This window comes from Pseudorasbora parva, chromosome 19 (genome assembly GCF_024679245.1).
Source record: "Pseudorasbora parva isolate DD20220531a chromosome 19, ASM2467924v1, whole genome shotgun sequence".
Classification (NCBI taxonomy): Eukaryota; Metazoa; Chordata; class Actinopteri; order Cypriniformes; family Gobionidae; genus Pseudorasbora; species Pseudorasbora parva.
Window position 1 is genome coordinate 11895025 of NC_090190.1, and position 23171 is coordinate 11918195.

Genomic DNA, 23171 nt, shown 5'->3' on the forward strand with positions numbered 1-23171 from the left:
GAAAATATATGAAAGTTTAATTTTTATCATTACATTATGGAAAATAATTAACTTATCACAATATGCTACTTTTTTGAGAAGGACAAGTATATTATATTTTACTTTGCCTGGCTTTACGGAAGCACAAGGGTTAATTTCCCTACAGAGGAAGAGTGGAGGAGGTGCTTATGAGCGTGTTGTGCTCTTGCTTCAGCTGGTAATTGTCAATGACAGTCGACGTAGAGATATCGCAGCTTCCTCGCTGCTGACCAAAGACGATTATAACCATGAACTCCGGTTTAAGCAACAGTCCGACGAACATTACGGAATATCAGGTAATAATAAACGTATTATACAGCATTTAAGTACGATTTTACGGCTTTCTAATAAATGTTGAATCTGCCAGAGTGATTACCGCACGGCTGTAAGCTTTCATAACAAAGAGCCTTGCACACTGGAGAATTGACCTCAGCGCTAAATAAAGCGATGTATAGCTTAATAATCATACAATATCGAAAGTGTGTATTATAATGACAGTTTCGGTAAAAGTGGTGTTATGTTTTGGCGAATTGTGAAAGCTTTAAATGAAAGATAAAAGTGGTAACTTGGGGTGCGTCTCAATAAAGCTCCCTAGTTTAGTTGTCAGGGCACTGATCAGGGAGTCAGCCCATTGATTTATGTCCTGATCAGTGCCCTGACTAGTGAACTAGGGAGCTGATTGATACGCAGGGTTGGTCTGGATGAAGTTAATTGTATATCTGTGTGAATTGTAATGTTATTCTTTAAATCACACGTGTAAGAAAATGTCCATTTAAACTTTTCGTAAGCAGATTCGTCATCCGTCTGCCCCACATTTTGTCGTTCTCTTTGCGTTTTAATAACGACTGGTCGATGTGATAAGACATTTCTATTAACAGTCATGTTTCTCTCGCAGAATGGTCACAAGGATGTTGACCCAAGCACAAGCAGTATTGAAGACGAGCCTCTTCTCAGAGAGAACCCCAAGCGATTTGTCATTTTCCCAATTCAGTATCCAGACATCTGGAAAATGTACAAACAAGCTCAGGCTTCATTCTGGACAGTTGAGGAGGTGAATATTATTTTTTGAATGATCAATTAATTATTATTAAGTTTTAAAACTTAAAACTAAGTTCTTTTTTTGCCAAGAGTTTATGACATCACGTGTTATTAAAGGGATACTTACATTACCAAAATAGAAACATTATGTAAATTCACATTCTATGATAATAACGATACATTTTTAATAATTGTTCAAATTATGTGAGAATATGGAAGTCCACATCATGCTAGAGCATTTAAAACAGCAAGCCATCCCATTTGCTCAAATTACTTTACATTCATGCAAAAGCTATTTGAACTAAGTTATTATAATGACCATTAATGTCTGTATTATTTAGCTCATGTACTAGCATAGCATACAGATACCTGATTAGCCTGATAGCATTATTATCTTTAATGTAATTACGTGTTAATTTAAGTGTTAAATGTCTGAATAATTCAGTTATAAAAAGAATGCAATGATGTTCAAACATACACTTCATAGAATGTTGTTATTACTATTATTAAATAATTAATAGTTTATCAAGTGAAATAAATAACATTTATTTAGTTTTATTTTGTACTGTAAAGAAAGCTATACATATTTTAAATGAATGTTGTTCATTTGTGCTTAGTATAATCATTAACTGATTTGTCATGACACTGTAATGATTTTTTTGTAGTTATTTGTTTTAATAGTCATTTTAATTCTTTAAGAACAGAGAGTCTGCACCATAACTATAACGATAACGACACAGACATGAAATTCATTAAACAACATTGACAGTCAGTCATTTAAAATGGTGAAAGACATAACTGCAGCGTGCGTTTATAACAATATAATTTGGTCATGCATGTGGATGTGTGGATGCTAGTTAACATTCTAGGTGTGAACGGACCTTTACTCACCCTCATTTTGTTTCAAAACTGTCCATATAAGTAAAAATGCTATATTTGAATTTATACAATAGTGAATAATTGTTTTTGGTGATCTGTCCCTATAATTAAAATTTGTATTTGCGCTTGTCACTGCCGAATGTGAAACCATTAAACATTTGAAATGTTTGTATAGGTGGATTTATCAAAGGACTTGGTTCACTGGGACAACCTGAAGACTGAAGAGAAACACTTCATATCCCATGTACTGGCTTTCTTTGCAGCAAGTGATGGGATAGTTAACGAGAACCTGGCAAGTGGATCTCCTTCTAACCTACATTAAGAAAATGGAAACCAATATAAAAGGTTGGTGCTAGAACAAGAAGTACCCAATAAACATAATGTCTTTATTTCCCACAGGTAAAGAGGTTCAGTCAAGAGGTGCAGCTCCCAGAGGCTCGATCCTTCTACGGGTTTCAGATCCTTATTGAGAATGTGCACTCCGAAATGTACAGCATGCTCATCAACACCTACATAAGGGATCTGAAAGAGAGGTGAGCTGAAAATGAAGTGTTCTTCACTACTTTAACAATGTCAGTTACAGCTTTTAATGTGCTTTTACACAGGTGACAGGTGCAAGATTCAGTTAAGCAGTTTTTTCTAACATTTTCCTTGTGGTTTATGACCAAACATTCTAGCCCCAAAAACAAAGTGATATTAAGGTGTTGATTGTTGTACGTATTATTATAGTAGTCCTAAATACAACCTCTGTTATTAACGTTCATAAATACTAGTGACTTTACACAAAACATAAATTGCACTAACATTGCAATAATATCTTCTGAATACTTTTTTCGTACTAATTTTGGGGTGCTTATTCCAAAAATTCCACTTTCTCACAAAATATTTTGCACGTTTTGAAAAACTGCCACAAAGATATGGTTCCCACCTTCCTCTTAAAGGGTTAGTTCACCCAAAAATGAAATTTATGTTATTAATGACTCACCCTAATGTTGTTCCACACCCGTAAGACAAAATATTTTGAAGAATGCCGGAAACCAAACAGTTGATGGACCCCATTGACTTCCATAAAAAAAAAAATATATATACTATGGAAGTCAATGGGGTCCATCAACTGTTTGGTTTGCGACATTCTTCAAAATATCTTCTGTGTTCAACCGAAGAAAGAAACTCGTACAAGTTTGGAACAACTTGAGGATGAGTAAATGATGACCATTTTTAGGTGAACTATCACTTTAAATAGATAATTTTAGCATATTTTTGCAGATTGTAAGTTGAATAATAGACTCAATTATATGAAACTTTTGACATTTGACTGCTTTTGGAATATCTGATTTTCTATTTTTTTGAACTATATCTATATTTTCCCGCCAAAACAACAGATTTTTGTTCCAAATTGCAGGGCTGTGTGTATTACTATTTTAATATAATGTAAGGATCCTCTATAAATACTTATATCTTCTTCCTAAAGGGACTATTTGTTCAATGCAATTCAGACCATGCCCTGTGTACGGCGGAAAGCAGACTGGGCCTTACGGTGGATCTCTGACACAAACTCAACTTTTGGTGTGTGGAAAAATAAAACAATACTAAAATAAGAGTATGATATTGATTATTAAACTTGGACCAACTACAAATGATCAACTGCAGTGTTTGTTCATTTATGTATTTGTAGGAGAGCGATTAGTGGCATTTGCTGCAGTGGAAGGAATCTTCTTTTCTGGATCATTTGCTGCCATCTACTGGTTGAAGAAAAGAGGCCTGATGCCCGGACTCACTTACTCCAATGAACTCATCAGCAGAGATGAGGTTAAAACAGAATATGATAATGTCATCAGTAGAGGCTTTAAGATAATTAGATTATGTTTTGATCAAGGAGTGTTATCTGGATCAATGAAAACCACTGTTGATTATTCATTGCCCTATCTGAACCTTCACAGGGTCTGCACTGTAATTTCGCCTGTCTAATGTACAGCTACTTGGTGAAAAAACCTTCTGCTGACAGAGTGAATGACATCATTACAAAAGCTGTGAGCATTGAACAGGTAAGTACTTATGCTGTGCTCTATTAACGCGGAAGGCAATATTTCAGGCATAATTGTAATTGCATCTGTCTTTGCTTGTCTTTCCTGAAGGAGTTTCTCACAGAAGCCTTACCGGTCAATTTGATCGGAATGAACGGCTCTCTCATGAAGCAGTATATCGAGTTTGTGGCTGACCGGTTGCTAACAGACTTAAGATTGCCCAAAGTCAGTATTTTATCGGGATTTACTTTACTTACTTTTTGTCTGATAATCTTTATATTTATGGGCTTTATAATTTCTGTCTCAAAAGGTGTACCAGTCAGAAAACCCATTCGACTTCATGGAGTCAATTTCATTGGAGGGAAAAACAAATTTCTTCGAGAAGCGAGTTGGCGAATACCAGCGACTTGGAGTGATGTCAAACATGATGGACTCAGAATTCACTCTTGATGCAGATTTCTAATGATAAACTAGAAGAAATTTTATTTATTTATTGGACAGTTTTATTACTTTCTACAGGAAAAAAAGTCAAGTGAATTGACTTTTTGTTTGATTTTAAGTCCAAGCTGGGGAAAAAATAAATAAACTGGACTTTCAAAGTTTTGTTTTATTTACTTTTCTTTTTTTCATCTATCAATTTAGATGAAAATGATGGACTCATTGGTACACAGATAGGCAGAAAAGGAATAATGGGTTCTCTTATACAGAAATAAAAACCAAATATTTTGTGGCAGAAATCTTTTAGAATTTTGAAGATGTTTTAGATTAAAACACAAGTATTGATACTTGTGTAACATGGAACATAACCCATGATTACATTAACAAGGGCTAAAAATAAGGTTGACACTGTCAAGTGTGAAATCCATTATATTCCATTTCAGAGAGATAACTATGAAATGTTGAAGTATATATTTAAATAAATGTTTATTTGTCAAATTAGCCTAAGAGAAATTTGTCTGGGTGCAAAAAGAAACCGTGCAGGCGAGGACGAATAATAACAAACTTAGCTAAAGAAAAATACAGCCACTTTTGTAGATTGGTTGATAAGCATAAAGGGTGCATGGATTTTTCATTTTTAATGTCAAGATTTTAGATTAAAGGTATTGCTTTCTTCAACCAACCCAACAATGAGCATTTAATTTGACAACTAAAATCATGAATACTCTTTTGTAACTAGCTATATTGTCATTTGCTGTGGCTAAAGCTGGCTATTTGTCTACATACAACATTTTTGTCTTAAAGGGATAGTTCACCCAAAATCTTTACTTATGTCATAATTTACTCACCCTCACGTTGTTCCAAACATGTATGAATTTCTTATGCTGAACACAAAAGAAGATATTTTGAAGAATGTCCGTAACCAAAGAGTTGATGAATTTTCATTTTTGGGTGAACTATCCCTTTAATTGAATGGACTTGGAACGTAGGCTACTTGTGAGGGTTAAGAGAACAGAGAACAAGATCTTATTCATATACGGTTCGCTGTTTCTCTGTTGATTAATTAATTACTAACACTGTACAAAATTACCAGACAAATCTGTACAGAATTATATGTAAGACTAGGTTCCGTAAATTGTATCTCGAAAGTAATTCCGCCTCTACTGACAGCGGAGCCGGATTCCTGAATGAATGACTCTTTTGAGTCGGTTCTTTTTTATGAACATTTATGAACCTATTATGAATTATATTGATTGATTTATATTTTATTTTATTGTTTGTGTTATCTTTCTGTTTAAATCTCAGAAAAAAAAACTTTAAAATATTTATTTCTCTAAAGTGGACAATGGAAGAACTCGTTCATATAAACCAGAGTCGGAACTCGAATCTTTACATTTCTTTCGAATCAATTCTTATTGATGTCAAAAAACGCAGTGCCCTAATATGACATCCAAAAGTGCTGTCTAGGTAGTCAGATCGATAGGTTTTGAGACAGCCATCATGTAAGAAAGCAAGAAATTCTAAAGCCACTCCCCTCCTTTCACTCACTGATTCTCTCTCCCGCTGCCAGCAGCAGCTCATTATCCTTCTCTCCGTGCGGTTCTTGTCCGCCTGCTTAAAATGGACCAGGACTGGCGAATTTTAGCCACACAGCGAGCCGAATACGTGTCCGACCGTATCCGCGGGCTGCTGTCCTCCGGCCTGGATTTCCTCCGGGCCGAGCTGGGGGTTGATCTGGGGATAAAGCCGGAGAAGTATCCGTCGTGGCTGATTCTGAGCGTGGCGCTGTTAGGGGTGATTGTGCTGGTGGTGCTCGCGGCCTGTGGACGGAGGAAGCGCCGAGCGGCCCCTGTTACTCCGAGTCCTGTCACCGCCGCAGAGATCCCGGTCAAGACCGCCCTGCCACCGAAGACTGTGAAAACCGAGCCGAGCGAACCGAAGAAGAAGAACAAAAAGAAAGCCTCCGACAAGGTAAGCGGCCTGTGATCGTGATTTCCTAGAGCCAATGACTGTGTCTCAAAACCAAAACAGCTGGCACCCTAGACAGTCCTTTTGGACGCACCGAAATGTATAGATAGGCAATTTATTCGTTTTTGAGATGCAGTCCTGTAAATCATATGCAACTGACTTGAGTTTGTTGGAGATTAGCACGAGTAAGTTAGCTACTAACGTGCTAACCTGTCAAAACCAGTGATGAAGAAAAGGCTGTTGATATAGGAAGCTTTTCCCTATCAAAACATTTTCATTCTACATTGTTTATCATTTATTTTAGGATTAAATTAACAAATCAGACGACGTTGTGATTTTACGAGTGTCGTGATTATGAGAGACACGAAGGCGGTAGAAGAGCCACGTAGCACTATAGAGCTGACCGGTTAAAGTCAAGCTCTCTAAAGTTTCGTTTTTGTTAAACGCTACCTTTTGCGAGTCTGACCGATATTGTGACAGTTGTCATGGCCTAAGGGGAGTTTTCAAGCACTGTCAGTTGATAGAGGAAGGAAATGTTGAGTTTGTGATGATTTGTAACTGTCATGTGCTCGCAGCAGAAGGCCCAGGCGAATGGACAGACAGTAGCTGAACCTCCGCAGGAAATCAAAGTCACCGAGGAGAAAAAGAAACCCCCTCCTGTACCAGCACCAGCACGAGCACCAGCACCAGCACCAACACAGCCACCTGCTGATACAAAGGTTGTTCCACCTAGTATTCATTCAGGTTTCGTAGAGGAAGTGTAATGGGTTATGTTTACATATTTGTAGTAACAATAAATGTAGTTGTATTTAAGCCATTTCGGCAGCTACTTACGTAAAGGGTGGTTTGCTCTTCTGAATACAGTTTAGAGATGTTTTTTTGCTAACAACATCGAACCTATTTATGCAATGATTTGAATGTTGTGAACGTTTATGCATCACTTTGAGATAAAATGAAATGCTTTGTTTATCTACATGATTTATTAACTGACATCAGAAATGGGTGAGCATGCGATATTTTGTCATCCCTGTACTGCAGACTTGCTTTCTGCTCGCAGATCTCCATGTATAGAATATAGATATACGTGACCCTGGACCACAAAACCAGTCATAAGGGTCCATATTTTGAGATTGAGATTTATACATCATCTTAGAGTTAAATAAAAAAAAGCTTACAATTGATTTGTTAGGATAGGACATTTGGCTGAGATGCAACAATTTGAAAATCTAGAATCTGAGGGTGCAAAAAAAATCTAAATATTGGGAAAATTACCTTTAAAGTTGTCCAAATGAAGTCCATCTGCATAACTGCTATTAATAAAATTGATATATTTACAGTAGGAAACTTACAAAATGTCTTCATGGAACATGATCTTTATTTAATATCCTAATGATTTTTGACATAAAAGTAAAATGGATAATTTTGACTCATACAATGTATTGTTGGCTATTGACACACACATACCCGTGCGACTTATGGACCAGGGTCGCATATATGATAACTCCACTTATAGTGCACATTAAAACTATTTGTGTACAGTGTTTTGGAAAGTAACCGTTTGACACTTTTGCTCAGTAGTGATATGAACATTTGCATCAGCCTTGGTTCAGTCTGTAAACAGTGATTGAGAGAGGTCGGGTGTCAGTATCGGGCTGTAATTTGATAATGCAGATACAGCAGATGTAGGGTACATCCAGAGGGGAAACTATGTACTTTGTCCCAAGGCCTCAAACATAAGACAGTTTTAGACCAAATAAGCACATTACGATATCTTAATATGTCTGCAATATCTTAATATGTCTAAAATGGTACTTTGTATTTGGAGTAAGTGTGAGAATAAGAAGATACTTTGTTTCTGACTTGTCAGGAAGTTCTAAATTAGTTTTTTTGGTTCCTGTGTAGACCAAGAAAAACAAGAAGAAACCAAAACCAGAGGTGAAGCAAACCCAAGATGTTTCCTCCACCGATGGCAAGGAACCCGATGAAGGTATGAAACTGGGTTACCAAACTAGTGGCAACTTGTTTGTTAGTCATTAGACTCAGTAGTTGAAATGCAAAATAAACTTGCTTCAAATCAATTCAAATGAGCTGCTTTGAGAAGGTTCTTTTTCAGTATGACTGTGTTCAGCAGGTGCTTGGGAAACAAAGGTTAGCAATCGAGAGAAACGTCAGCAACGCAAAAAAGAGAAGGGCCCTGGCGACAGTTCTGGGAGCCCTGAAGCTGGAGATCATGCCAGCCAGAAGATGGAGCAACCTGTGGTTATAGCCACAGCTGGCATCAAGAAGAACAAAGGTTTGCATGAGTCCCTTTTAGATTTTTCTGAACACATTTCTTTGCTGATGGCATTAGAGAAAATGTAAATAAACAAGGGTTGCCTTTAAGACTCAAGCTAGTTTTAGTCATTAGAGCTCTCTTTTCCTTTGACTTATTGTAGAGTCGTCACGTGCCAAGGCCGGGAAGGGTGATTCCATCACAGCCCCAGGTAAAAAAGCCCAAAAAACACGTAACATACAGAGTATAGAATCTGTGAGCATTTCACATTTAATTGATTTAAATGTGGTATAATATTTAAAGTTTTATTATTAACTAAAATAATTTTCAAATTTGTATTTTATACAATTTATAAATGATTAAAGTTTGAAAGGGCATAGATTCCATGTACAATTTTATTCAGAAATGATGCATTAAATTGATCCTTACATTAACAACAATTATCATTTTACTAAATATTTCTATTTAAAATAAATGCTGTTCTTTTGAAGAAGGAAAAAAAATGTATAATGGTTTCCACAAAAAATAAACAGAAAAAAAGAGCATAAATGATTTCTGAAGCATCATGTGACACTGAAAACTGGAGAATTAATGCTGAAAATGCAGCTTTGCCATGGCTGGAATACATTACTTTTTAAAATATATTCTAAATGAAAACGGTTCATTTAAATTGTAGCAATTGTAGTTCTCTCTTTGATCAAACAAATCCATTCTTTGTCACCACGAGGCTTCTTTCAAAAACATTTGATCAAACCTTATGATCAAAACCGTAAACTTTTGAACAGTGTCAGAATGTACTTTACAAATATCATCTTTTCCTTTAGTGACGTCTAACTCGAATGATGCAAACTCTGTTAACGGCGGAGGGTGGACGGAGGTGCCTGTGAAGTCAACGCAAACAAGCGCTTTAAACAACGAGAAGTGGTCTGTTGGGAGAAAGACCCTTGGGCAAAAGATCCGTGATAACACCACCTGGAAACAAGAGCCAGAAGGTAACAGTTCACAGTTGTTTATGACCCTGCCTTGACTAGTTTATAACAGCTCCAGCTGCATTTGAGGGTTTTTAGCTTTTAGATGATTGTGACAGAGCTGGAGTTTATTCTTTTGTATAGTAATTGATAAGATGTTAGGAGTTATTACACTTAATTGAGTATATATGTTTAGCATAAAAACACATTTGTCACCGTGCTTGTATATTTTGTACATTATAAAATGATTGTATCTGTGTTTAGGTTTATCAAGTAATATTTTTTCATTTCACAGCTGTTGTGGATAAACATGCTGTTTTTGTTTTTTTTGTTGTTGTTTTGTTAGGGCCATGGACTGGTTTGGATAGAATTAAGGCAGAACCAAACCCAGTGAATTTAACAATGCTTGGACTGAACCCATCAGGTACGTGTCACCTTTTATTTAGACTGAGCTTTTCATAAACTAAGTTTATCAAGACTATGGAGCACATCTCTTTGTCCTTGTATGCTAATAAACACTGCAAACATGAATCATCTTTTCTCATGTATTTTCACAGGTGGTGAGACACGGACTAAATCTAACATTGAAATAGGGCAATGGGACAAAGTGCCCACCACTGACAATGAATGGTCCAGCTTCAGTAAGATCAAGACTTATTTTTTTCTTTTTTCTTCAGGATTTCTTTCTTTGGTATATTAAAAGTTCAAACGGCATTAGAAATCTTGGTAACACTTTACAATAACATTAGTTATTGTATTATTAACTAACATGAACTTACCATGTGAAATGCACTTGTTACTCTGTTTGTTAAAAGGATAGTTCACTTTAAAAGAAAAATTGTCACCCTTTACTCACCCTCAAGTTGTTTCAAACCTGTATGAATTTCTTTCTTCAGCTGAACACAGGGGAAGATATTTTGAAGAATGTCAGTAACCAAACTGGAGCCATTGACTTCCATATTATTATTTTTTCCTACTATGGAAGTCAATGGCTCCAGTTAGCTGTTTGGTTACTGACATTCTTCAAAATATCTTCCCTTGTGTTCAGCTGAAGAAAGAAATTCATGTGTGGCGGAATAGCACTTTTGAGAGTACTTCGACTCGGCGCAGTAAAAAGTCACGCCTGAAAAATCATCCCTCAAATCCCCTCCTCCGTCTCTCGTTTCTGTCAAATATTTTGTTCACATTGGCAGTTGTTATCTTGGAATAACACTCATGGAATGCGCAATTGACCAATCAGAATCAAGTATTCCAACTGTCTAATAATCATTATTGACATTAGTTAATAAAAATATATCTGTTATAAAATAAAAATATAATAAAAAAAATAAAATGTATAAAAAAAAAGTTATTAAAAATATATATATATAATAAAAATTGTATGTTCATGTTAGTTTACGGTGCATTAGTAACGTTAACAAATACAACTTTTGATTTTAATAATGTATTCGTACATTATTATAGTGTATTGACATTAACAAATGCTGTAGAAGTGAATGAAACTCTATTGTAAAGTGTGACTGAAATCTTCAGAAATGTATTTTGTCCTTGCTGAATAAAAGTATTCATAAAACAAAAGGGTTATTAACATTTCCAGTATCTCCATATAATTCCAGATGGTTTTTCCTCTGTGGACCCGAGCTCAGACTGGAGCGCGCCAACTGAGATGTGGGGGAATTATGAGCCCAAAGTTGATGCTCCTGCTTTAAAAGAGATTCCAGTTTCCAAGCCACTTGGGGTATAAAAAAAAAACTGTTATAATTAGGGGTGTTCAGCAGAGCCAATATTCTATGTGTATCTGTAACAATTATTTGTATCTATATTCAGATATAACCGGAAGACAGTGGGTGAGGTTTTAACTAGAAGTTCGTAAAATTAAGATGTTTCCCAATCTCTATAAAGAAACATTTAAATGTCTTCTGATTATAATACTACATGTTATTTCAGAGGAACTTTTTGTGGGAGTTGGGCTATTCAGAATGGCTAATTAGAGAACATGGAAATTAAACGAAAATATTCAGTGGTTGAACATAACTAAAACTACTTTTACTATGGACACAAATACAAACAAATTATGAAGAATACATAAATCCTTTCCATCTTGCAGAGAAATAGTAGCCCATCATGTCATACAAATTTTAAAACATTTAATAGATACATCAAGTAGTAGAAAATGTGTATGATTCAGTAACTTATAGGGGTGTAATGGATCACATGAGTCTACACTATGAAAATGGTTATATGGTTGAATGAGTTTCCGACTACCTCTGGAAGTGGTCTAAAGTGGACAAGCCCAAAGCGTTTTAGAGTCTGTTTACACTTATATTTAGCATTGCCCACTTCTGATCGGATCAACCAAAACGCATCTTAATAGCAGATGTATACAGCACATTTAAGAGCTGCACGGATCCAGTACATTGATGCTGTACACATGCTTGTCTTTCTTGACTGTTTACATTCACTTAAGACAGAACCTATTGTGTTTGCTAGGATATTTTCCCAAAGGTGGCCGTTGACAGTTTCTGTGTAAATTTGTCCGTTCAAGCCCAAAACTTGAACTTAAAATGTCTGGTCATATTATGCAAATGGTATTCAAATTGATAAAAGATTAAAGGAAGCCAGAATGCATATCCATTGACAGAAACGTACATAACTCTGTCTGTTATATGCGTTATTTTCAACAAACCATATCAAATGCATATGCCTCTGATTTGAGTTGGTGGGTGGAGAATGGTACAGGGTTTTTATTTTATTTTATTTTATTTATTTTTTATTTTTTTTTTTTTTTTTACTGAGAACCATTACACCCCTAGTATCTTAGTTGATAATACTCTTGACAAAGTTGGTTTCTGAGGGACTGCAATGCTGTTATTCGATTTGTAAATATTGTTTTTTATTATTCGGTAGAATTATTATTATTATTCGTTTCAAAGCCATTATTTGTGCTTTTCCGATTAAGGCATTCAGCTTCGGGCACAACCCTAGTTCTAATTTTAGTTATAAGCTACTTTTAGTAGATCTTTCTAAATATTGGTTGTGGTTGCAGGAATCAAATGATGACAAGGACCAGGCAGATCCTGCAGGAGGTGGAAAATCCAAGAGACGAAAGAAAAAGAAGAGACCAGAGGAAGAAGGTTCAAACATTGAGGTAAAATATTTAGTTTTAATACACTGAGAATCACCACATTAAACATCTAAAGTGTGTGAATTCTGTATGAATGGCCAAATTGTATCTCCCCCTTATCCAGGTGACTCAAGAAGGTTCTGCTCCTGCAGAGAAGAGTGCGACTGTCAAGCTTCATCCTCCTCACGTTCCAAAAGATGAGGGATCCAAACAAAACATCCCTCCACAGTCGTCTTCAAGTGAGTAAATCACAGATGAATTGATGAAGCTATTCTAAAGAGACTGTTTATAGAGGGCCTGTTATGCTGTTTTCACACTTCCATTTTTTAGTGTGTGACGTTGCTGTTTACAAAGCACAAAGTCGACTCTAAAGGGAGTTATTCTCTATATCAGTAAACGCCTCAATTGTAGTCTTCAGTTTTCTTCTGGGAACATGTATGACCCAAACTCAAAGCATTGACAAATCACAACACTGGTCCAGCTGACCAGAAGCACTTTTCAGAGGGAGGGATTCATAGAGACTGGAACTAAAGAATTTGTGAAATATTGTGAATATTTACTTTTATTTTTTTTATCCAAGCGTGAAAACATTTTATTTAGTAGCCCCCGAAAACAAAATGTAAGACTTTGTAAAAGAACATATATATCCTCTTTAACAACAATATAAAATTAGGGCTGCACGATTGACAAAAATATACATAATTAACATAATTGTTGATTATTCCCTTGAAATTGTAATGTTATTAAATACAAATATCACAATTTACATTGAATAATGTTTTGAATAGCTTTATACCATTTTCTGAAGCAACTGCATGGCATATTTTTATATATAAATGAAAAACATGCTGAAAAAACTCTTCCTGAAAAACTTTATTGCTTTACTGTAGCATTAATCATCAAATGTCAACTATACATTGGTTTTGTTTCTTCTTTAAATTATTATTATTATTTTTTTGATTTTTTGAAATATGAATGCATGAATGAATAAATGAATGAGGCATTTATATAGCGCTTTCATATGTACTACTGTACACCCAAAGCGCTTCACACTCATGTCAGGGGTCTCTCCTCAACCACCACCAGTGTGCAGCATCCACTTGGATGATGCGACGGCAGCCACAGTATAACGGTGCCAGTGCGCTCACCACACACCAGCGAAGGTGGATTTGAAAATGCATCCAATAATATTTTAAACACCGGGTTCTAGGAACTTAGTTATAAGAACTAGGCATCAGGGTGGTTCCTCTAGGGTCATTTTTCCTGGTTGCATTCGCACCGCCAGTAGGAACTCTGGGACTTTTATTATGACTCTGCGGTGGACATTTATTTTGACGTCTGAGCACAGGTCACTCACATTGTCCTTGATCCTATTGCACTGGGCTAGACCCTCGTCTGAAGTAGTCATGATTCGCCTCTCACAACACAACATGCTCTAAACACACATCTTAAGGTTGCAGAAGAATAAGTAGATTTTTTTTCTTTGAATGATTACATTACATAATCGTGGCATCCGTAATCGCGATTAGAAATTTTAATAATGCAGCCCTACGGTAAATGCATTTGACCACATACAGGTGCAAAAGTCTGAGACCAGACTTTAAACCCCATTACATATTATCACCATAGTTATGTGGATATAATAGTGAATTGAAAATGTTTTGATCCGTTTCCGAATATTGTGTGTGTGTATCATTTCTCCACACTTCTCTCACCTTTCTATAATAATATAAAATGAATGATTTGTATGTTTATTTTTGCTCCCACAGAGAAATCTGATCAGAATTGGGAACCACCGAAGCAAGTTCAGAAGAAAAAGGCCAGGAGAGAAACATGAACTGTGAATAACATCCAGAATAGCTTATGCAAATAGATTGTTTATGCAATAATTCCACAGTACAGAATTTTATACTGATTAAGTTTACTGTGCTTTTAAAAAAAAATCCAAAATAGAAACAAAACTGAGTTGGAAAAACTCAGTCAAAAAAAAAAAAAATAGAGTAAAGGTGAGCAGTCCGTGGGCTGGAACACTACTTATGTGCACTATTACGCTACACTGAGGTTTGTTAATATCAGACGTGCTTTCAGTGAAGCCAAACATTCATGATCATTATTTTCCAACAGCTACTAAACTGATTTTGAAATAATTTGATAAATCCGCTTTCTTTCCATCCATTACTGTTCCTGTGGCACTTTAGCACTGCTGAATTGCACTTTGCTGTCCAGCAGATTGTGAAGTGTTGCAGTTACTGTTAGAAGCCACAGAGAGGCGCTGTGAGCCGGCGTCTCCTCCAGCAGTACTTCTGTGAGGTGAATTACTGTAATCTAGATCGCTGTGGTGGAAAACCAGAGAACGGTTCTATTACAGAGAAGTTTTTTTTAATGCTAAACCTATTTTCTTAGAGCTTTTCTTCCGTCCTGAGTATATATATTTTACCCATGTAAGTGGGTATGTGAATCTTGGAGATGTTTAGAGTTCCAACTCTTCCCTTTTTAATCAACTACTAGTTGACTCTAATGCTTTATTTCCTGCAAACTACAGTAGAAAAAGCCACGCCATATGTATAGAACTATAAGGGCTTTTTTCTATGGTAAAACTCTTTGTAATTGCACTGTGCTGAAGGTTGTAAAATACCACGTGTATTTACTTTTTGTTTCTTGCACAATGTGAACATTACATTTTTGTTCATGTTTGTTTTGACTGAGTAAGATGGTAGGTTTATGTGATTTTGATTGGGAAGGTTGATGATTAGCGCAGCTTTAATTCCATGACACTAAAACAGTACCAGTATCAGGAATCTGTTGCCTTAATCTGTACTTAGTAGCGTATGCTTTGTTCTCTTTCTTAATTTTAAGTCTTTTTTAGCAGGTTTGGCGTTCTATTTCCTTTCAGATTTGATTCTCGTCAGTGTTGCACTTGCATGAACTTAACCATTTATATAGTGATGAACAACATCCTGATTCTCTGTCCACTCGTGCAAGTACCACTCACTGTAAATAGGCTTTAATGAATGATGATGATGATGATGATGATGATGATGAATGGATGTGGGGGTGGGAGGGTGGGGTTAAAATACTTATTCATATTTGGGTTGACTTAGTGGTGTTTTGCCCATGGTCGGTTTGTAAATTTCAGTAGATCATGTGTTTCTGAGGCACTCTGGACTAGCATCAGATGCCTGCCTTAGTTTATCATTCTAGAGGTTACTCAAACAATGTATTTCTACAAATTTATGGATTTAAGAATGATCATGTTTACTTAAGTCAATGCAATATTTCTATGTTGATTTGTTAAATAAAAGAAGATTGCTATTTGAGCCTATAGATGTTGATTTATTAAAGAAGAAAATGCTGTTTTGGCTCAGAGCTTTTCAGAGTATTAAATGGGTACTTCAGCGCTGGGAAGATGAATCTGTATTTAAACTGGGTCATCAATGTAGTAGAAATGTGAAATTATTTTTAAATTTGGTGCCTTCTAGACTGAGAAAAGACAGAAAATGTATTTTTGTCTCATGGGGATGGAAGACTACAATTCCCAGAATGCTTCGCTGCCCTGTTGTGCCCACCAACTTGATTACTGTGACTGAGTTGGAGAAGACATTACAATTAAAAACTGAACGTGTCTGTTCAATATAACGAGTGAGTCACCGCGCGAGTATCACAGCACTGAGCACTAACTGCAGGAGTCAGATAAATGAGCTGATGAGCTCTCGTGATGAGAGCTGAGGTAATCGCGACTACACTCGCGGCATACATTGAAACGCGCCAGACTGAACACGCGTTGTCAGTTCATGCCTTTGCAAGCTTAACTTTCATAGAAATTAATTTGAGAAGTTAAAATACTTACGTTGCTCACCATAGCGCCTTTTAAATGAGTGCCTGTAGCTGCGAGCTGAGCTCTGAGTGTGATCTCCATCCCCCATGTGCGGATTCAAAACATGCGGAAATGGCTCCCTCTGCTGGCTGTAGTCTTTAGCCTTTGGCCAAACATTCCTCTTATGATGCAAATATCGTCAATTTGCATCATAGGAGGAATTTTTCCAGAAATAAACTGCATAAATCTCTTGTCTCAGGGGGATATGAGGGGGGAAAGCACAATCATTTGAATATTCTCCAGGGTTTTTACTGATACAAAGCCATCACTGAAGTAACCCGCCATATATATATATATATATATATATTTGGACTAACATTTTAAACATTACCTTGTTATAATAATGCTTTAGAATTAATTTGTGTATTATACTGTATAACTAACTATATAACAAATGTAATTATATGAATTATGTAACATGCGTCTGACTCTTAATACCTCTTAAAATGAAGCTACTTGCCTTGAAACTTACCTCTGTTTTTGGAACTGAAAATTGAGTTTGTCCTCTTACTCTTAAACATAGCCAGGTATGTCACAACCTGCTTTCTGGAATACCTGCCTGATTTACTATGTCTATTATAAATGTTTATATTTATATACCTGAGGGAAGGGTTTTAAAGGAAAATTATGTAGAGCAGCTACACTGACTGGACAGAGCTGAAGCACAACCAAAACTTTGTTCTTCTACAAAATACATGTCAAAATACTTTTTTTTAATCGCTAGAGAGTCAAAGTTAGGACAACAAAGTGTATCTTTAAAGAAAGGCTTTTTTTTTTTTTTTTTTTTTTTTTTTTATACATTATTTTAGTTTTTATATTTCATTCTTTTTTCCTAAGGTAACAAAAGCTTGTACTAAAAATAAACTAGCTAAAATTGTTGTTTTTTTATTCTGGATTTTGCAGCATTCTGATAGTCTCGTGTCACGTGTATGAGACTGACCTTTCCTGCCTGTTTCTCATTTCATTTGGCTCAATAATCCTTTTCCATTGATTTGTGAAAAAGGGATTGGGATTCTTTTTTTTAGCAAACATCCTTTGTGGTAGTCATGCTACTGTTGTTAAAACCTGACAAAGAAATACACAATAATGTGGTTCATTAGGTAATAAGGTATTTGCTAAATAAGTTAATTATATGGGTTATCTTTTTAAGGCAATTACAAATATTTGTTTGCTTTCAATAAATTCTTTATGCTCACAACAGCTGCATTTATTTGATACAGTAAAATAGTATCATCATCAGTCATTCTAATATGCTGCATGATTTGCTGCTCAATAAAAGTTTCTTCACACTATCAATGTTGGAAACTTAACTGCATGTTAATATTTTTGTGGAAAGATTTTTTTCTTTCAAAATTCTTTAAATATAAAGTTCAAAACAACATCATTTATTTGAAAAAAATGTTTTGTTTGTAACATAGTTTACTGTTTCTTTTGATCAATTTAAAGTGTCCTTGCTGAATTAAATTCTCTTTATTTATTTATTTATTTATTTTAAATATTTAAATTTAAATATATTTTTTAACTTATTTTTATTATTTACGTAAAAAAAATCTTACTGACCCCAAACTTTGAAATGGTAGTGTAATAGTTTTAGTTAAAAATAATAATAATAATAATATATAATAATAATTTACACTCACCTAAAGGATTATTAGGAACACCTAATCTTAACACCTATTCTTTAGAAATGCTGGCCCATATTGATCGGATAGCATCTTGCAGTTGATGGAGATTTGTGGGATGCACATCCAGGGCACAAAGATCCCGTTCCACCACATCCCAAAGATGCTCTATTGGGTTGAGATCTGGTGACTGTGGGGGTAATTTTAGTACAGTGAACTCATTGTTATGTTCAAGAAACCAATTTGAAATGATTCAAGCTGTGACATGGTGCATTATCCTGAAAGTGACGATCAGAGGATGGGTACATGGTGGTCAAAAAGGGATGCATGGTCAGAAACAATGCTCAGGTAGGCTGTGGCATTTAAACGATGCCCAATTGGCACAAAGGGGCCTAAAGTGTGTCAAAAAAAACATCCCCCACACCATTACACCCCCACCACCAGCCTGCACAGTGGTAACAAGGCATGATGGATCCATGTTCTCATTCTGTTTACGCCAAATTCTGACTCTACCAACTGAATGTCTCAACAGAAATCGAGACTCATCAACAAGGCAACATTTTTCCAGTCTTCAACTGTCCAATTTTGGTGAGTTTGTGTAAATTGTAGCCTCTTTTTCCTATTTGTAGTGGAGATGAGTGGTACCCGGTGGGGTCTTCTGCTGTTGTAGCCCATCCGCCTCAAGGTTGTGTGTGTTGTGGCTTCATAAATGCTTTGCTGCATACCTCGGTTGTAACGAGTGGTTATTTCAGTCAAAGTTGCTCTTCTATCAGCTTGAATCAGTCGGCCCATTCTCCTCTGACCAACAAGGCATTTTCGCCCGCAGGACTGCTGCATACGGGATGTTTTTCCCTTTTCACACCATTCTTTGTAAACCCTAGAAATGGTTGTGCGAAAAAATCCCAGTAACTGATTTTGAAATACTCAGACTGGCCGTCTGGCACCATCAACCATGTCACACTCAAAATTGTTTAAATTACCTTTCTTTCCCATTCTGACATTAAGTTTGGAGTTCAGGAGATTGTCTTGACCAGGACCACAGCCCTAAATGCATTGAAGCAACTGCCATGTGATTGGTTGATTAAATAATTGCATTAATGAAAAATTGAAGAGGTGTTCCTAATAATAGATTAAATATATATTATATATATTATTATTTTTTCTTACTATTTAAATAGTCCTATATTTTTACGTGACCAAGCAAGTGTGAAAGGTCCCCATTCCAGGTGAACCGTTGATTTGTTGCTGTTAAACTTTCTCTGGCTGAAAGCTGTAAATCTCCTGATGCTGTGATGAAGCTGCCGCCCACAGAGGCTTACCGGGCACACACACACACACACACTGTCTCATTGGTTTGGGCCATCTGCTCTCCTCCGCTGTCATGTAGCATGCTCTATCCTTATCAACACTGGATCCCTTCATATAATCTCACTGGAGATTATGAACACTTTTGTAACCAAGAGGGGGAATAAATCTGCACCCAAAGACATGTTTGCTCCATTTTTTACCTCCGTTTTTTTATATCTGTGTGTTGCCTTGCCTGTTAACTATGTGGTCACTTAGGGGTGGTTTTGTCACTATAAATTTTAAATGTAATAGGTGCATGTCGATCACAAAAAAGTAAGATCGTCTCATTGGTTTCTCCTAGCCAACCATAGAGCAAATGGAGACGAAGGGAGACTTTTGTGATTAAAAAACAGCCCTATAGTTATGTCATCGGTGTCAGAGTTTCATTACATATTTCAACATTCCAAAGACTGCAGTATAGTCAGATTATATATAAAATTCTTCATATCGGGGCATGTTAAATAGTAAAATATTAATATATAGCCTAGAAATAGGCTATAATAAATATTATTACAATTGTTTTCAAACTGTTTCCTATATTTTCAATAGATGTGTTCCTTCAGGAATCGTTCTAATGCTGTTGCTGCTCAAGAAACTTAATTTTAAATGTTGAAAACATTGTTGGGCTGCTTAATATTTTGGTGTGAAACCATGCATTGTTACAGAATTCATTAATGAATAAAAAGTTAAAAGGGAATTTGTAATAGTAACGTAACATAACTTTCAACAGATTTAAATGTATCTACTACAATAAACAGAGCTAGTATACTCTAATATACTCTTGCCTTGACCAGAAAAGCGGAAATAGCGCCTGCTGTGTCCCGTGACCCGTCATAATAAAAGTCCCACTGCTCACGAGCGGTGTGTTGTTCATCTCATTAACAATCGCTCCAGTGGCCATGCTCAGCTCCACAACACTCGGTCCTGCTCTGCTTAATACTACACTAACATTAATAATTGCATCCATCCGCATGATTTTTGTCCTAAACTGTAAAAAAAATAGGGATGTAGTGTCCATGATGTCACCCATAGGATTCTGAAGAGCAGTTTTGAAGTGTAAAGTAGAGATGAGATGTGTCACACCCAGATAACAGAAAATGGGCAAAGAGCAGTGGTGGAGGAAGTACTGAATTTCAGTACTTAAGTAAAAGTACAAGTAACCAGAAATATATTTACTTTAGTAAAAGTAGAAGTACTACAACGACAACCCTACTTAAGTAAAAAGTAAAAAGTACCTGATTTTAAATGTACTTTAAGTATTAAAAGTAAAAGTACTTGCATAAAAATGTATTCTCTTAATGTCTAATTCTAATAATTAAAAAGAAGAAAACCATATGAGCGGTGGCATTTTAATTGAGTTAGTTTTGGGTTAATGTAATTGTTCTTACCATCTGTTGCCTAGTTTACATTCTGACTTACAATTCTGGTTATCTGCAAAGTTAAATGTCATTTTTCTGAAGCATTGAGTCGATTCGTTCAAACGGCTAATTCGTTCATAAATGAGGCAGTCGTTTATGAATAGGGCATTGAATCTTTGATTCAGTAACGCGCTGTTGCTGTGCAATATGTTATGGTTCGGATGTGGAAATCTGATCTTGGAAATATTTTCGCTGCTGAAATAGAAGCAAGCAATCAATAAAATGTAAGTGACTTGATGTTAATTAATTGTTTATGGAACTGTCAAATGAAATCAGTGTCACATTTTCTGTCGTGATGGTATTCAGGAAAACTACACTCGTTGGTCGCGTTTTTTTAACTGTTATAAAATATAAAAACTAAACATTTTGAATTTTTAATGCAGTATGTTACCGAGTTTCTTTGTGTGAGCGGGGCTGATTTGTTTCCATTTCTCCTCGAGAGGCTGCGCGAGCCTCAACAGCAACCGTCAATTCATTAGCCTATAACGTACATATATTCGGGGCAAGCCTTAATCTCGAGCCCTGAAACTGATCAGAAAATGTAACGAAAGGTTGTAGAAATGTAGTGGAGTAGAAAGTATAATAATTGCTGCAAAATGTAACGAAGTAAAAGTAAAAAGTATGCACTATTTATTCTACTTAAGTAAAGTACAGACACGTGAAAAATGTACTTAAGTAAAGTAACGAAGTATTTGTACTTCGTTACATTCCACCACTGGCAAAGAGACAGGATGTGGGCGGAGCTGAAGTGACAGGATGACTAACAGACAACAGATAAATGGCTATCCACCTGTCAATCCAAGTTAATTAATGTAAACAAGTAAGTTGTAAAAAAAATCACCCCCCTCACAGTTGTCATGAAGGGCAAAATTAGCTGCATAGACCAAAACAACAATTAGTAACGCAACATGTTTTTTTCTGCTGTAAAGTTGGGCATTTTAACATGGGGCTCAATAAGATTGGGCTCCCTTCTCGAGCCTGTCACTAGTGGCCAGTCGAGGAATTGCACTTTAAGTCACTTCCGTATTGGCTTCAAGAGAAACTGCAGGAGGTTGCCCCCAAGGGGGTAATCTAGCGCTCGGAAAGCGTTCCACCCCTAGGGGCTGCCATTGCTAACCAAGCCATCACCTGCTGTTAGCATCCCATTGACTCCCATTCATTTTTGAGTCACTTTGACAGTGAATAACTTTACATCTGATACGTTTAAAGACTCCATTTGTCCATTGTTTATTTCTAAAGAAACACGACAATGTATAAAAGGCTCCATTACCTTGTATCTTACACTATCACCCCGCAGAAGCTGTTTTTGTAAAAATAGGCTAACGATTGCGTCATAACCAACGCGACCCTGTCGCACAGTTGAGAAATTACCATATAGACCTGAGGAGACGCTCCCAGGCAATCTTTTACTGTCTATGAGACAGTCGGGGGGACGTGGAGACATAAAGTCTGATAAAGTCAAGGGGGAAGAATGGGGAGAAGCCGATAGTGAGCCAAAAGCAACGGGAGAAAATATTTAAACAACGTGATTCAGCTTTCACTTTCCACATCTACTAGAAGACCTACAGCTGTCAGACAGGAGGCTCGCGTCACATCTACGTCGTCAAGCTCAGTCTGAGCCTGCGCAGTTCGCTCAGCCATCAGGAAGTGAGTGCCCCTAGGTTGACTTCATTATTTCGCCGTTGACGTCAATGGGATCGCTCGGTCCATTTCTTTTACTGTCTATGGTTGCCCCTTGGTTTTATCTGGATTATTTTCCACCGGCTGTGACGTAAAGACCACATGTCCCCAGATGCTGCGCCATAACTTGCTATCAAGCTACGCCTTTGTTTTGAATAGGCTATAGCGGACGGAAAAGTTGCATAGTGCATCTTTAATATTTACAGTAGGCTATGTGTCGGTCATAATCTCATATCAAAATAGATTTTTATTGTTATCGTATCAATATTTGCCTATTTATTGTATTGTTTAAATTTAGCTGAAAAGCAATAGCCAGATTTCACTGTGACAACCCATGACAATATTTCAAAAGTTCAAAATGTGTTCAATTAACTCTTTCTTCCTAAATGTTTTACATCCTCTTTCTCACACAACACAAAAATAAACCACAATTTTGACTTCACGGAGTCTGCAGCACGGTCTGTAGTTAAGTGACTTGGTCCGGAACAGCGAATTGCACTA

At 36.3% G+C, this 23171-nt stretch overlaps 2 protein-coding genes across 5 annotated transcripts; both read left to right on the forward strand.

The window, feature by feature from the left end:
* Nucleotides 1-156: 156 nt before the first annotated feature.
* Nucleotides 157-4562, forward strand: rrm2b (ribonucleotide reductase M2 b). Its single transcript, XM_067425328.1, has 9 exons — nt 157-314; nt 914-1069; nt 2111-2227; nt 2335-2468; nt 3407-3501; nt 3611-3744; nt 3876-3980; nt 4071-4184; nt 4270-4562. The coding sequence occupies exons 1-9, from the start codon at nt 267-269 to the stop codon at nt 4420-4422; spliced, it is 1056 nt and encodes a 351-aa protein (XP_067281429.1). The 5' UTR covers nt 157-266; the 3' UTR covers nt 4423-4562.
* Nucleotides 4563-5906: 1344 nt separating this feature from the next.
* mtdha (metadherin a) lies at nt 5907-15775 on the forward strand. 4 transcript variants are annotated; one of them, XM_067425846.1, is made up of 12 exons: nt 5907-6368; nt 6941-7084; nt 8268-8352; nt 8494-8658; nt 8801-8848; nt 9462-9629; nt 9952-10029; nt 10163-10246; nt 11222-11343; nt 12652-12753; nt 12854-12968; nt 14499-15775. In XM_067425846.1, the coding sequence occupies exons 1-12, from the start codon at nt 6018-6020 to the stop codon at nt 14564-14566; spliced, it is 1530 nt and encodes a 509-aa protein (XP_067281947.1). In that variant the 5' UTR covers nt 5907-6017; the 3' UTR covers nt 14567-15775. The 4 variants fall into 4 exon arrangements, with proteins under 4 accessions (XP_067281947.1, XP_067281949.1, XP_067281948.1 ...); XM_067425848.1 differs by having other exon boundaries at nt 6944-7084; XM_067425847.1 differs by having other exon boundaries at nt 5909-6368; nt 8497-8658.
* Nucleotides 15776-23171: the final 7396 nt, after the last annotated feature.